We start from the raw sequence: 11,709 nt of genomic DNA, 5'->3' as shown, positions 1-11,709 counted from the left end.
ATTTAGTTTTTACCCATTGTGTCGATTTCAGGATTTGTTTTTTTTTTTTTTTAGGATTCTGGGGCATTGTTATCAAAGAAGAGATCATTCTTTTCATCGGGGAGCTTTAGTTTGGGTAAGTTTTGTGTAAGTTGGTTGGTTATCATTTGGACTTGGGCCCCGAGGATTTACTTAATTTTTGACTCACTTCCTAGGCCTTCTAAACTAAACTTGTAGTTAATGTCTTAGGGTTGATTTAAGTTTTATCCAAGGGCTATTAAGGAGTTATTTGTGCAGACTTTTGAAATCAAGTTGAGGAAAGTGATACTATTACCGGTGCCTTCGTGCCAAGCGACCTAGATTGAACCTATCAAGTTACTTGGTGGACTCTGAAGCATGATTTTGTTTTACATTATGTTTTGCTAGTTGCATGGCAGCTACAAGTATTATGAGCATGTTAAAATTTCTAATCAGTACTGATATTATGTATGTGATGCATGAATAGACCAGGAGAGCAGTTTATTGTCTCGCCTTGACGCGTGTTATTATTATATTTGACGGTGTGCCTATGGGCCGCTAGACATGCGTGAACCAACAGGTTTACATTCATGTTATTATCATGTTTGACGGTGTGCCTACGGGCTGCTAGACATGCGTGAGCCGACAAGTTTATATTCATGTTACTTTTATTTTCATGTTTCATGTTTTGATGGAATGCCTATGGGCCGCTAGACATGCGTGAACCGACAAGTTTACGTTCATGTTATTATTATGTTTGAGGGTGTGCCAACGGGCTGCTAGACATGCGTGGGTCGATGGGTTCACGTTCATGTAATTATCATGTTTAACGGTGTGCCTACGGGTCGCTAGACATGCGTTTCAAGACAAGATAGTACATCTTTTGGTTTTCCTTTCATCATAAAAAACCGATGTAGCTGTATGAGCCACAGGCTATCTTTCTTTGCTCGTGGATGCATAGTCTGATCCCAGTAATGGGATCACTTACTGAGTATTTTATACTCAACCTTTATCTTTATTTTTTTTCAGGTAAGTGCAGGGACACTCGAGCGACTGATAAGAGGAATCCGTGACAAAGGAACCAGAATTCTCTTCCGCATTTGACCCTTTATATTTTCGCATGTTTTGTTTTTTTAATTTCATTTACGGATTTATTATAATTTAATTAATTTTTTTTTATAAAATTTGTTTCTTGTTAAAAGGATGCCTGGGTTGAATGATTTAAGATTTTGAGATATGTCAAAACATTTTCTTATATACCTAAAGCAGTTTAAAATCATGATTATTCTATTTAAATTTACTTTATCTTTCCTAAATGAGAATATTTATGCATGCATGCAGTAGCGATCCCCTTTTTAGTAGTCTTAGGAGGTGGGGTTGCTACATGATTAGTAAGTTAACCCTTCACAGGTTGTTCGTAATAACGGTTGGGTCAATCGTTGTTTTACCCTTGAGATTACCTCTTGTTCTTAAGTCCCACTAATCCACTAATGAACAATTGGTTTAAGATCCAGTCATCAAACCGAGTCCCTCTCAAGTCATTGAGAGGGTGGAGCCCCTTGTTCGAGACCTGGAGTCCGCACTTAAGGGAATAACCTCTTTATTATCCGTAAAAGTGAGTAGGAGTGAATTCCATCTTGCACCCTATGTCTCCAGCTATCTACCCGGTTTTATCCTAGAAATGGGAGGCTTATTGAGTCGAAATTATTGAGCCAACCCTCACCCATGCAAATCTAAGAGTGACTTATTTCTTGATTCGATCTTATACGGACTCATTGTATAGGACGTCCCCACTCCTCATGTCTCCACATGAATGAATTAGAATCACTTCGTTAGCAGTACTTTACAATGACTGTAACAACTACAAAGTGGGTCGCATCCGTTAGTGTTACTAGAATAAGGTACCCAACCTTATTCATATACTATAGACCATTTTGACTGTTTACTCGAACTTGATCCATTCTTATGTCTCCACATAAAGTTCAAGTATTCATATAATAACCATGGATCTTAAGTTTATTGGATTTAGTCTTTACAAGTGCAATTTATATATTCAACAACAACGTTATTGCATAAACATCAATAACATCTTTATTGCAAATAGAATATGTTTCTTGTTTACAAACTACGAGTTGTAGGACATAAAACCCAACAGTATCTGCTATATTCGCACTTGCATTCGAGTGAAAGAGACAAGCTTAGGAGGGGGTGTGACAATGCATGAGGACTTTGGTTCAGTCCATACAAAGATTTTTGAAGGCGACAAACCTTATCACTCTCCTCCTGAGCAAAAACCCAAGTGATTGTTCTATGTAAAATTCCTTCTGAAGATCACCATGCAGAAAGACATTCTTAATGTCGAGTTAGTGCAAGGACTAATTGTGAGTAACGACCATGTATAGAAATAGTCGAATGGAAGTTAATTTAGCAACAGGAGAAAATATATCAGAATAATTAGTCCTATAGAGTTGGGCTAAACCTCTGGCAACAAGACGAGCTTTCAATCGAGCCACTATTTCGTCAAGATTGGCCTTTACAGCAAACACCCTTTTACATCCAATAGCCTTCTTTCCTATCGAACGCGAAACTAAATCCCAAATACTATTATCATCCAAAGTAGTCATCTCCTCAATCATTGCACTATGCCACCCAGAGTGAGATAAAGCTTCATAAACAAAGTAAGGAATAGAGATGGAATCAAAAAATGTAATAAAGGAATAGGTGGGTGAAGACAATAGATTATACAAAACAAAGAAATAGGGTAAGTACAAGTACATTTACCTTTTCGAAGGGCAATGGGTAGATTATCACTCGATTCAAGATCAGATGTTGAAGAAGCCATCGGTGTAGGAGATGATGTCTAAAGGTGGCTGTAGAGGATGCCTGGAGTAAAGTCAAGTGGCAAGTGGGCGAGAAGGAAGAGACACAGAAGAAGATTGAGTAGAAGATGATGTGGAGGAGTAATCTCATAGATAAAAAGATCATCTTCCTCTCATTTACAATGACTTGATGGTGAGGGACTAAAGGGGATATCTTCAAAGAATGTAACATCGGAAGAGACAAGACATCCATTAAGAGTATGAAAATAACAATGGTAACTCTTTTGAACACGCAAATAGCCTAAGAAAATGCATTTCAAAGATTTGGGGTCTAATTTTGTATGATGTGGACAAATATCCCAAGCAAAAAAAAAAAAAAAAGCACAACCAAAGATCTTAGAGGCAGTAAAGAACAAAGATTTCTTAGGAAAAAGAGTACGATGAGGAATCACTCAATTGAGGACAAATAAAGGCATTCTATTAATCAGGAAGCAAGTAATGGACATCGCATCAACCCAAAATTATTTTAGAACATGCATTTGAAAGGATAAGATGCGAGTTGTTTCAAGGAGGTGTCTATTCTTTCTTTTAGCAACTCCACTTTGAGATGGAGTGTCTGCGCAAGAGGATTGATGAATGCTGTCATGATCACATAAGTGAGATCCAAGTACATGAGAGAAATATTCACCAACATTATCAGTGCGCAAGGTTTTGATAGAGACGTTAAATTTATTTCGAATTTCAACATGAAAAACACAAAAATGAGACAACAACTTGGAATGATTTTTCATTAGATATAACCAAGTCACATGAGAATAATTGTCAACAAAAGTAACAAAGTAATGAAAACGTACTTGGGACACGATTGGACGAAGACCCAAAATATGATAATGAACTAACTCAAATGGAGAGTTGGCTCATTTATGGACTCTAGGACTAGAATTAAGACAATGAAATTTAGCAAACTAACATGACACAATTCAAAGACAATAAAGAATGAAATTCAGGATAAAGTTTTCTCAACACAAACAAAGTGGGATGGTCGAGACAAGAATGGACAACAAACGGGGATGTAACTCCAGAGCAGGCTACAACTTTTGGTATCTGGTGGTAAAAAATGTAAAGGCCCCTCCGACTCATGTCCTCTACTAATAATCTACTTCGTCATACGATCTTGAAACAAGCAATGACCATAAAAAAAGAGATACAACAATTAAGGTCGTGTGTAAGTTAGCTAATAGAAATTAAATTAAAAAAATAATTGAGGTAAATGTAAAACAAAGGACAAAGAAAGAGATGGGATGAGAAAAATGGTGTCGGATTCAAGAATAGAGGTGGTGAATCCATCTGCCAAAGTGATAGATGGAGATTGGGCAAGGGACAAAGATATAGAAATAAGTTAGAATTACCTGTCATATGAGTGGTGGCACCTGAGTGAGTCTATGACCACTTGGTAGATGATGTAAGAAGACATTTCAAATTACATGTCTCAACAATGGAAAAAATAGGATTCGATGAAGAAGATGCCTGCAAGAATTCCAAAAATACTTGAAATTTAGCAAAGTCGTCAGTAGAGATGGTAACAAACTTTTCAACCATATATTGGTGGACGCTATTTGAGCATGCTGCGGCATTGAACCTTGTACAACAATTTCTGACAATCACGTTTCAAATATCCTGGCTTATGACAAAAATGACAAACAATCTCCTAAGAATCTGATTTTTGATTATCATAACTAGGCTTCTGAAAATTGTTGGTCATCTCTAGAGTAACCCGAGAGTTATTATTCTTGTTTATAAGAGCAGTACTAGGTTGAGAAACAGACGAACCAGATTGAGAACTCTCAATATGAAGAACACGACTGAAGGCCTCCTCTAATGAAAAAATTTTGAGAATCAGAAAGAATATGTATTTTAGCGATCCTAAATTCAGGTGAAAGTCCATTCAGAAATATCATAACAACCATATTTTCTCGTTGAGCTTATTGAACTTTGACATATGGGCTAAAAAGAAATAATAAGGAAAGTTCGACAACTGTCTTCTTAGACCTCATAAAGTAGCTTGTAATAGATTCTGCTTTCTGTTCGGCTTAAAAGAATTGCATACAAACTTCAAACATTTGATGGACGTGTCTTTTTTCCCAAGTACAAAAATTCTAAGAACTCTAAGAGTTCTTTAAGAGAATTACAATGATCTATCAAATCAACAACCTCACTCTCAATTGAGTTCTTAATCTAAAGATAAAGTTGAATGTCATCACGAAGCCAACTCTTTTTGTTATCATCTTTGGTAGATTCTCAGTCACATGATCATTCATTACAGTACTAAGTAAATAAAACTTAATCGTGCGATGCATCATAGTAATTAGCTCCATTTAACCGATGTTATGTTATCTTTGATGCTAAGAGAATTACATTGGATACAATAATATGCTTCATTTCATCCACTAAAAACCAATACACGATCCCACCGGTAGAATTAAACAAATTAGAATAGAAAGAAAGACAAACCAAAGAGCAAAACAACCTCTCAAATTAGAACAAAGCAGTCACAAACCGACAAAAGGATATTTTTCAAACAGCCTCACACTCGAGTAGTTGTTCATAGAATCAAAGGCATAGATGGGTTGAAAAAGACAACCCGAGACGAACCCAACTGATGGAAGCGAAAAATACTAATGCACAAACTCTCATGTGTCGGTGCGTGACGACGGAGCAGAACCAACTTGGCAGCGTGTGTACCTCACGTGCGTCTATTTTAGGTGAACGACAAAGGCAGGCTGAGGCAGATGGCGGCGATGCTCCTCTTGAGGTGGGCGGTGTCAACAAACCACCACTTGAAGTTGACGATTCAAACTCAAACTCTAACTTTGTGAGAAAAAGTTGTCAAACGAATATTCTAAACCCTTAAAGGAATGTCGCTCTGATACCATGTACTTTGTACTTTTAAAGAATGCATTTCTTATAATTTAGTTAGACAAAAGATATATATATATATAGGTGAATGAGAAACTCTAATCTAGATATAAAAACTTACGATAAAAAACGGCTACACATATTAATTTAAATATATATTATAATAAACAAAATACTCTTGTTTTATACCAACAAAAAAATTACAATATATTTTCACAATATTAGAATGTATGAGTCGAATATGTAAGAAAAAAAGCCAAAAAAGGGTTTAATATTTTTTATGACATCTTATATTAAATTGTAGATTAGAGTTTATTATGCATGTATGTTGGTTAGTTTGGAACACATATGTGGACATAACACATTTTAACAACATTACGTTCAAAATGGAGAGTGTATGTTTAAAAAACACACCTATTTGTCTTATAAATATATGCGTGCCAATCTTTTTTAAGTACAAAGGTTTATGTACATGATATAGGTTTTTCTTAGGAAATATATATGGAATTTCATTTTTTAGACCAATAACTACACCTATATTGTTGAGACTAAAAGAAAAAAAAGCAATGTAATGCTTTTTTTAACATGTCATTTGATCTTCTTGTTATATGAAAGAAACTTGAATTATGGCCTATTTAGATTGTCTTGAGAAAATTTCTTTCTATAAAGCCATTTTCATCCAAATGTGTTTAAAATATAAAACACTGATGTGGTTGGTTACATAAAATGTTTGAGTACAAAATTTTATTTGATTTGCTATATAGTCAAACCATTTATATTAATGTTAAATAGTAATAAAAGACGAAAATTAAACACTATGAACTAATAATTTTAAATTTGTATATTAAAACACTTTCATGGTCCCCTTTTTATTTTTATTTTTTTTTATGCATTTGATATCTCAGTTGGCCGTTAGACTTAGTCATTGGAAATAGTAGATAAAATTGGTGGTCAGGGTTTGTCGATGGTAGTGATCGTCGAAGTTAGCCATAGGAGGTAGTCACTAAAGTTTAGTGCCAAAGGTAGTTGCCAGATATGGTCTTTGCTAGAGGTAGTTGTCACCAGAGGTCGTCGTCGACAATGATCATTGACGAAGTGAGGCGACAATAGTTGCCAATAGTGGTTATTATCAGAGTTGGTTGTTGACGGTAATTTTCGAAGTTGGCAGTTGGAGTTTGATGCCAAAGACAATTACCAATATAAATCGTGGATGTGGCCTTCACGAGAGGTAGTTGTCATCAGATTTGGTCGTTGGAGCATATCATTGGTGATGATTGTTGTTGGAGTGAGGCAACATTATTCAACAACGATTCTTGTTGAAGTTGGTCATCCACGACAACCAATAGGTAGAGTTAATAAAAATTAGAGGGAGGGCTAGAGAGAAAGAAAAAAAGATGAAATTTGTTGACAAACGTGGAGATTTTAAAAGTAGGTAAAATTAGTTATTGAATATGAAGTGTGAAGTTAATGGACCAAACACCTATTTATAGATAAGTAAAATAGTCTTTAGGTAAGGATCATGGTATTTTAAACTTAGTTTGTTTTTTAATATTAAGTTATTCTTTTGGAATGACTTGTCAAGTAGCCACATGTATGCTGGTTTGTCTCTATTCCCAACCATACTCTCTTATTTTTTTAATTCTCTCCATAACAGATCTGCTGCAACTTCTCAGCTTTTCAATGCTTTAAATTTACCAATTCACCATAGATTTTCGCTCTTTCATACCAAACCCACCACCCCCCTTTTGATTCTTTCTTCAATGTTGTGAAGTTAATCTGATCATAGCCTTCCAGCTTCTACTTCTATAAATCATTACATTTGTACCCTCTTTCACTAATTTGCCTGCTATTCTGAGTTTCTCTGCTATGGAAATTACACATTTCTTTACTCTTGAGTTAATTTCTAAATCTACATGGCTTTACTGCTTCAAATGGGTCCCTTATCTTCTTCAGTGACGTAAATTTCAGCATTCAGACATGGTGAGGTTCTACTTCTTGTCGGGTTTTATTGTTTTCATTTCCTCATTCGTCTCCTGAATGCGGACGCAACTTTTTTCTCTCAATTCTGTGGGCTTTCGGATGTCTCTTTTCGGTTTCTTCTTTATCTGTTCCACTGATACTGAAATCTAGATCTTTTTTTGGTTTGCATTTGAAGTTGGGGTCCAGTTGTTTTTGTGTGATCTTTGAAGTTTGTACGCCATCTGTTTGATAATATGCCTCTGAGAGAGTGAGAGAGGTTTTTTTTTTTTTTTTTTTTTTTTTTGACCAAAATGAGGGGAAGAGACGAGAATGGGTATGACAACAATGGATCAAAGCATGAAAAGGCTATGGGTTTTGAGTTTCATAGAGGAAATGGAGTTAATGGCAGTTTTCATCGCCGGATAGTCAGTGCTAAATCAACTCCATCGAAGTGGGACGATGCACAGAAATGGATTTTTGGGTTGCCACGAGGAGGAGAAAAAGGGGAGTCTAAAATCAAGCATAGAAACTCGAATGCTGATGACTTGCGGCTTATAGCTGCTGTGCCACAACAGGAGCATGAGTATTTGAGCGGTGGAGATAAAAGGATCGAAGGGCAAGAAGAAAATGGAGGATTTGCTTCTGCTATGAGTAGTCGAAACGAAGCAGAAACAAAGAAGATGGAATGCGATGAACCCATTTGGAGAATCAATAAGCCATTGGAGAGCTGCAAGACGGTGGTTAGATCTGTGTGTGTGAGGGACATGGGAACAGATATGACTCCCATAGCGAGTCAGGAGCCTTCAAGGACGGCTACTCCAGTTAGAGCCACAACCCCTGTTCTTCAAAGCCCTATAACTTCTGGATCTTCCACCCCAGCAAGGCCTCACCATGAGATGCAAGCCACTGAAGATCGTCAAGCAGGTTTTGCTTCTACCGCCATGGTGGTGAAAAACCAGAGCTCTGATCAGACTCTAAAGATGGACTCTATGGAAACTAGAGCAATGGCTTGGGATGAGGCAGAGCGAGCCAAGCATATGGCAAGGTAACCCTTTGATCCCTTTTCACTACTTCTCTAGTTTTGCCTTTGCCCTTCAAATTCTGAACAGTGAACACTTTGGCCTGATTGATGACTTCTGTTTTACTTTTGAAGTTCAAGACACTAGTTGCATCCCATTTTGTGGGCCTTTTTCGTCTTTTCATTAGAAACAAAAAAGGGAAATAAAAGAGGGTATCAGACACATCCTTTCAAACTGGAAACCCGATGATTGAATGTCTTCTCCCCCTTTGCGATCCTTCTTGAGGATGCATCTGGAGAACTTAAAATGCTAGATTTAACTTGGTAGTTCATGATATGCTGATTGTTTTGCATTTCTAGGTATAAACGTGAAGAAGTGAAGATACAAGCATGGGAAACCAGCGAGAAGAGGAAAGCAGAGTCAAAAATGAGAAAAATGGAGGTACCCTCTTAGCCTGATTTTTTACTTTCTTCTAATCTTGGATGTGCATTGAACTTGATCCAAATCTGTTTTTTTATTACACCATAGTATTGCTGGATCTCCTAAATTTTATAGAAATTTGTCAAAAATAGCACGGTTAGGTTTTCACCTTACAGAACTAGTACATTTTTTGAAAACATGTAAAAATAGTTTTTCTCGATTCATCTCGGACGAGGTAGACCACGAGATTTTAGTTAAGAAATCAACTCTTTCCAGTTTATCCATTGTTTTGGGTCTTCTCGATACATCTCGCTTGATTAGATTTGCTAATTCTTTTATGTAATCTTCCCAAATCTTATACCAAAATTTGTACTATTTTCAAATTTTCTCCGAAGTCGGTTATGTTTACTAAATATTATATTAATTTTTCAAAATTTTAGCATAATTTATGTTTTCAAAATTATATGAATTTTCAAAATTCCAAATGGGTTTTCCAATTACAAAATAGATTTTTCAAATTGATTCAACATTTTTAAATTTTGGGAAATATCAAACTTTTCAAAAAATTGGGTAAGATTCGGGATATATATAGAATCCCGGTCTTAATCCTACTTGAGATTCCATCAAGAAAGCTCAATATATGAATTTCAGTGTTAACTATGTTCGGGATTTCACCCAGAAAACATAAATATATAAAATCTCGGTGTTATTTTGTTCGAAATTAGCACCGAAATGTACATAATCTCGGTGTATAATCTGGCGAGATGTACCGAGAAGGTCCCAAACAATCAATAAGTGGAACATTTTGATTATTTTAACTAAAATTTTGTGGTCGATTTCACCCAAGATGGACCGAAAAACTATTTTTACGAGTTTTCAAAAAAGTTTTCTAAGGTGAAAATCTAACCGTGCTATTTTTTATTTTTAGGATTTCTCAAATTGTATCCGTCATTAGTTTTCATCCATCGCACCTTTTCTTTTGATGTGTCAGAGAAAAATTGAAAGATTGAGTTAAGATTTGAAAGGGTGCAATAAGGCTCACCCGTCTTATGCCTAGCTCGAGTTTGGAAAACTCGCCCAATTTCTCTTTTTTATCCAGCTCAAATCGTAATACAATTGTTCATAGCTTGTATTATATCAATATATTATCCTATCCAAGATAAAAAAAGGTCTAATATTGAGATACGTTTTGAAATATTATTAAACCAACCCATTAAAAACTATAAGATAACATTTAAAATTACGAGGATTAAATTAAGAAATAAGACTAAACTCGAACTAAAGAGACTCAAATAGCATTTTAACCACCCATCTTTTTGCAATCTATAAGGAGGCGTTTGGACCTCCAACTTGTTTTGGGTGGAGTGAGCCGTTTTAGTCCACTAAATGTTCGGGTCTCCCATTATAATAGTTGGAGCTTTTAATTATTATAACCTACATTTAACTAGAGTTGAAAATTTTTATTGTCTATGGTGTTTACTCTTTTATGGACCCTTCTCTCCTCATTTGTTACCTAAAAAAGTTTACAACTCAAACACGGACTATAATAATCAACTCAGCGTTCCAAACAACCCTTAATATCTTTCAACGTTAAGTCCAATAAATAGTCTAGATGGTTTGTTTATTTATTTATAATTATATTAACAGAAAAAGGCGGAGAAAATGAAAGCTGGTGCACAAGAGATGCTGGCAGATAAACTAGCAGCCACGAGAAGAATAGCTGAAGAGAAACGTGCAAATGCAGAGGCAAAACTAAATAAGAAATCTGTAAGAACTTCTGAAAAGGCTGATTATATTAGGAGGACTGGTCATTTGCCTTCTTCTTTCTCCTTCAAGTTGCCTTCTCTGTGCTGTTGGTAGATTCAATATTTTCCTATTCAGGCACCTGCCCTTTAAGTTTAATCAGCCTTTTCTTTTACCTTCTTTAATGCCACTTCTTTCTCTCCTTGAATATTTGTAAAATGTGTTTACCTCAGAATTGTTACAAAATATTGAAATTTTGAAGTGAAATATTTGTCTGTTCTGGTTTTTAGTTGCTTGTTGTGTTCTATTGTCTTTGTGCTGCTTTGTAGTATTATTCCATTGGGGACCAACATTTGGAACTTGCCTCAAAATTACCTACAAGATTGTCGTCAAACAAATCAGTCGGTTACTATTTATAACACTTGGTTTTTATTTTCTTTAATAGCTAGTTTGAGAATATTCTCTATATAAATAAGTTATATCCAAATAATAGTGAGGATATTAATAATGTTGATCTGAACATAGTTAAGGTTAGATTTCACATGTTGTTGATCTAAAAAAGGACATCTACATGGTTCTAAAGATTTTATTCTAGTTTATATCAGAAACTGGTTTGGAAATATTGAAATTGTAATATTTATTCATTGTTAACTTCACCCTTCAAATATTAGAATTCGGAAGGAAACTTTCAATTAAATGTTAATTTTTGCTTTGTATATATATATATATATATAGAATTTATGAATATTTGAGTCAACTTATATTACCCCGGTTGAATTCATTTATTCATTTTTTTCTAAGTATTTTATCAAACTCATTGCTCTTTATTAATCACT

The 11,709-nt window shown here is 35.2% G+C and overlaps 1 protein-coding gene across 2 annotated transcripts; it reads left to right on the top strand.

Annotated features, from left to right (window-relative positions):
• The first annotated feature begins 7,349 nt into the window (after positions 1–7,349).
• LOC120075212 (Remorin family protein) lies at positions 7,350–11,162 on the top strand. Of its 2 annotated transcripts, XM_039028423.2 has the most exons (4): positions 7,350–7,712; positions 7,888–8,736; positions 9,070–9,151; positions 10,778–11,162. In XM_039028423.2, exons 2-4 carry the CDS (start codon positions 8,003–8,005, stop codon positions 10,988–10,990), a joined length of 1,029 nt encoding a protein of 342 aa, XP_038884351.1. In that variant the 5' UTR covers positions 7,350–7,712; positions 7,888–8,002; the 3' UTR covers positions 10,991–11,162. The 2 variants fall into 2 exon arrangements, with proteins under 2 accessions (XP_038884351.1, XP_038884350.1); XM_039028422.2 differs by having other exon boundaries at positions 7,350–8,736.
• The last annotated feature ends 547 nt before the right edge of the window (positions 11,163–11,709 follow it).

The sequence above is a fragment of the Benincasa hispida genome, chromosome 4, assembly GCF_027475165.1.
Source record: "Benincasa hispida cultivar pf3 chromosome 4, pf3_genome.v1.1, whole genome shotgun sequence".
Lineage (NCBI taxonomy): Eukaryota > Viridiplantae > Streptophyta > Magnoliopsida > Cucurbitales > Cucurbitaceae > Benincasa > Benincasa hispida.
The sequence above is the reverse complement of the archived record's forward strand: the minus strand, read 5'-3'. Positions and strand labels throughout refer to the sequence as shown.

Coding starts and splice junctions, on each gene's coding strand:
- LOC120075212 (XM_039028423.2), top strand. CDS start 8,003: ATGAGGGGAAGAGACGAGAATGGGTATGACAACAATGGATCAAAGCAT. Junction 8,737..9,069: donor CGAGCCAAGCATATGGCAAG/GTAACCCTTTGA, acceptor TTGCATTTCTAG/GTATAAACGTGAAGAAGTGA. Junction 9,152..10,777: donor CAAAAATGAGAAAAATGGAG/GTACCCTCTTAG, acceptor TTATATTAACAG/AAAAAGGCGGAGAAAATGAA.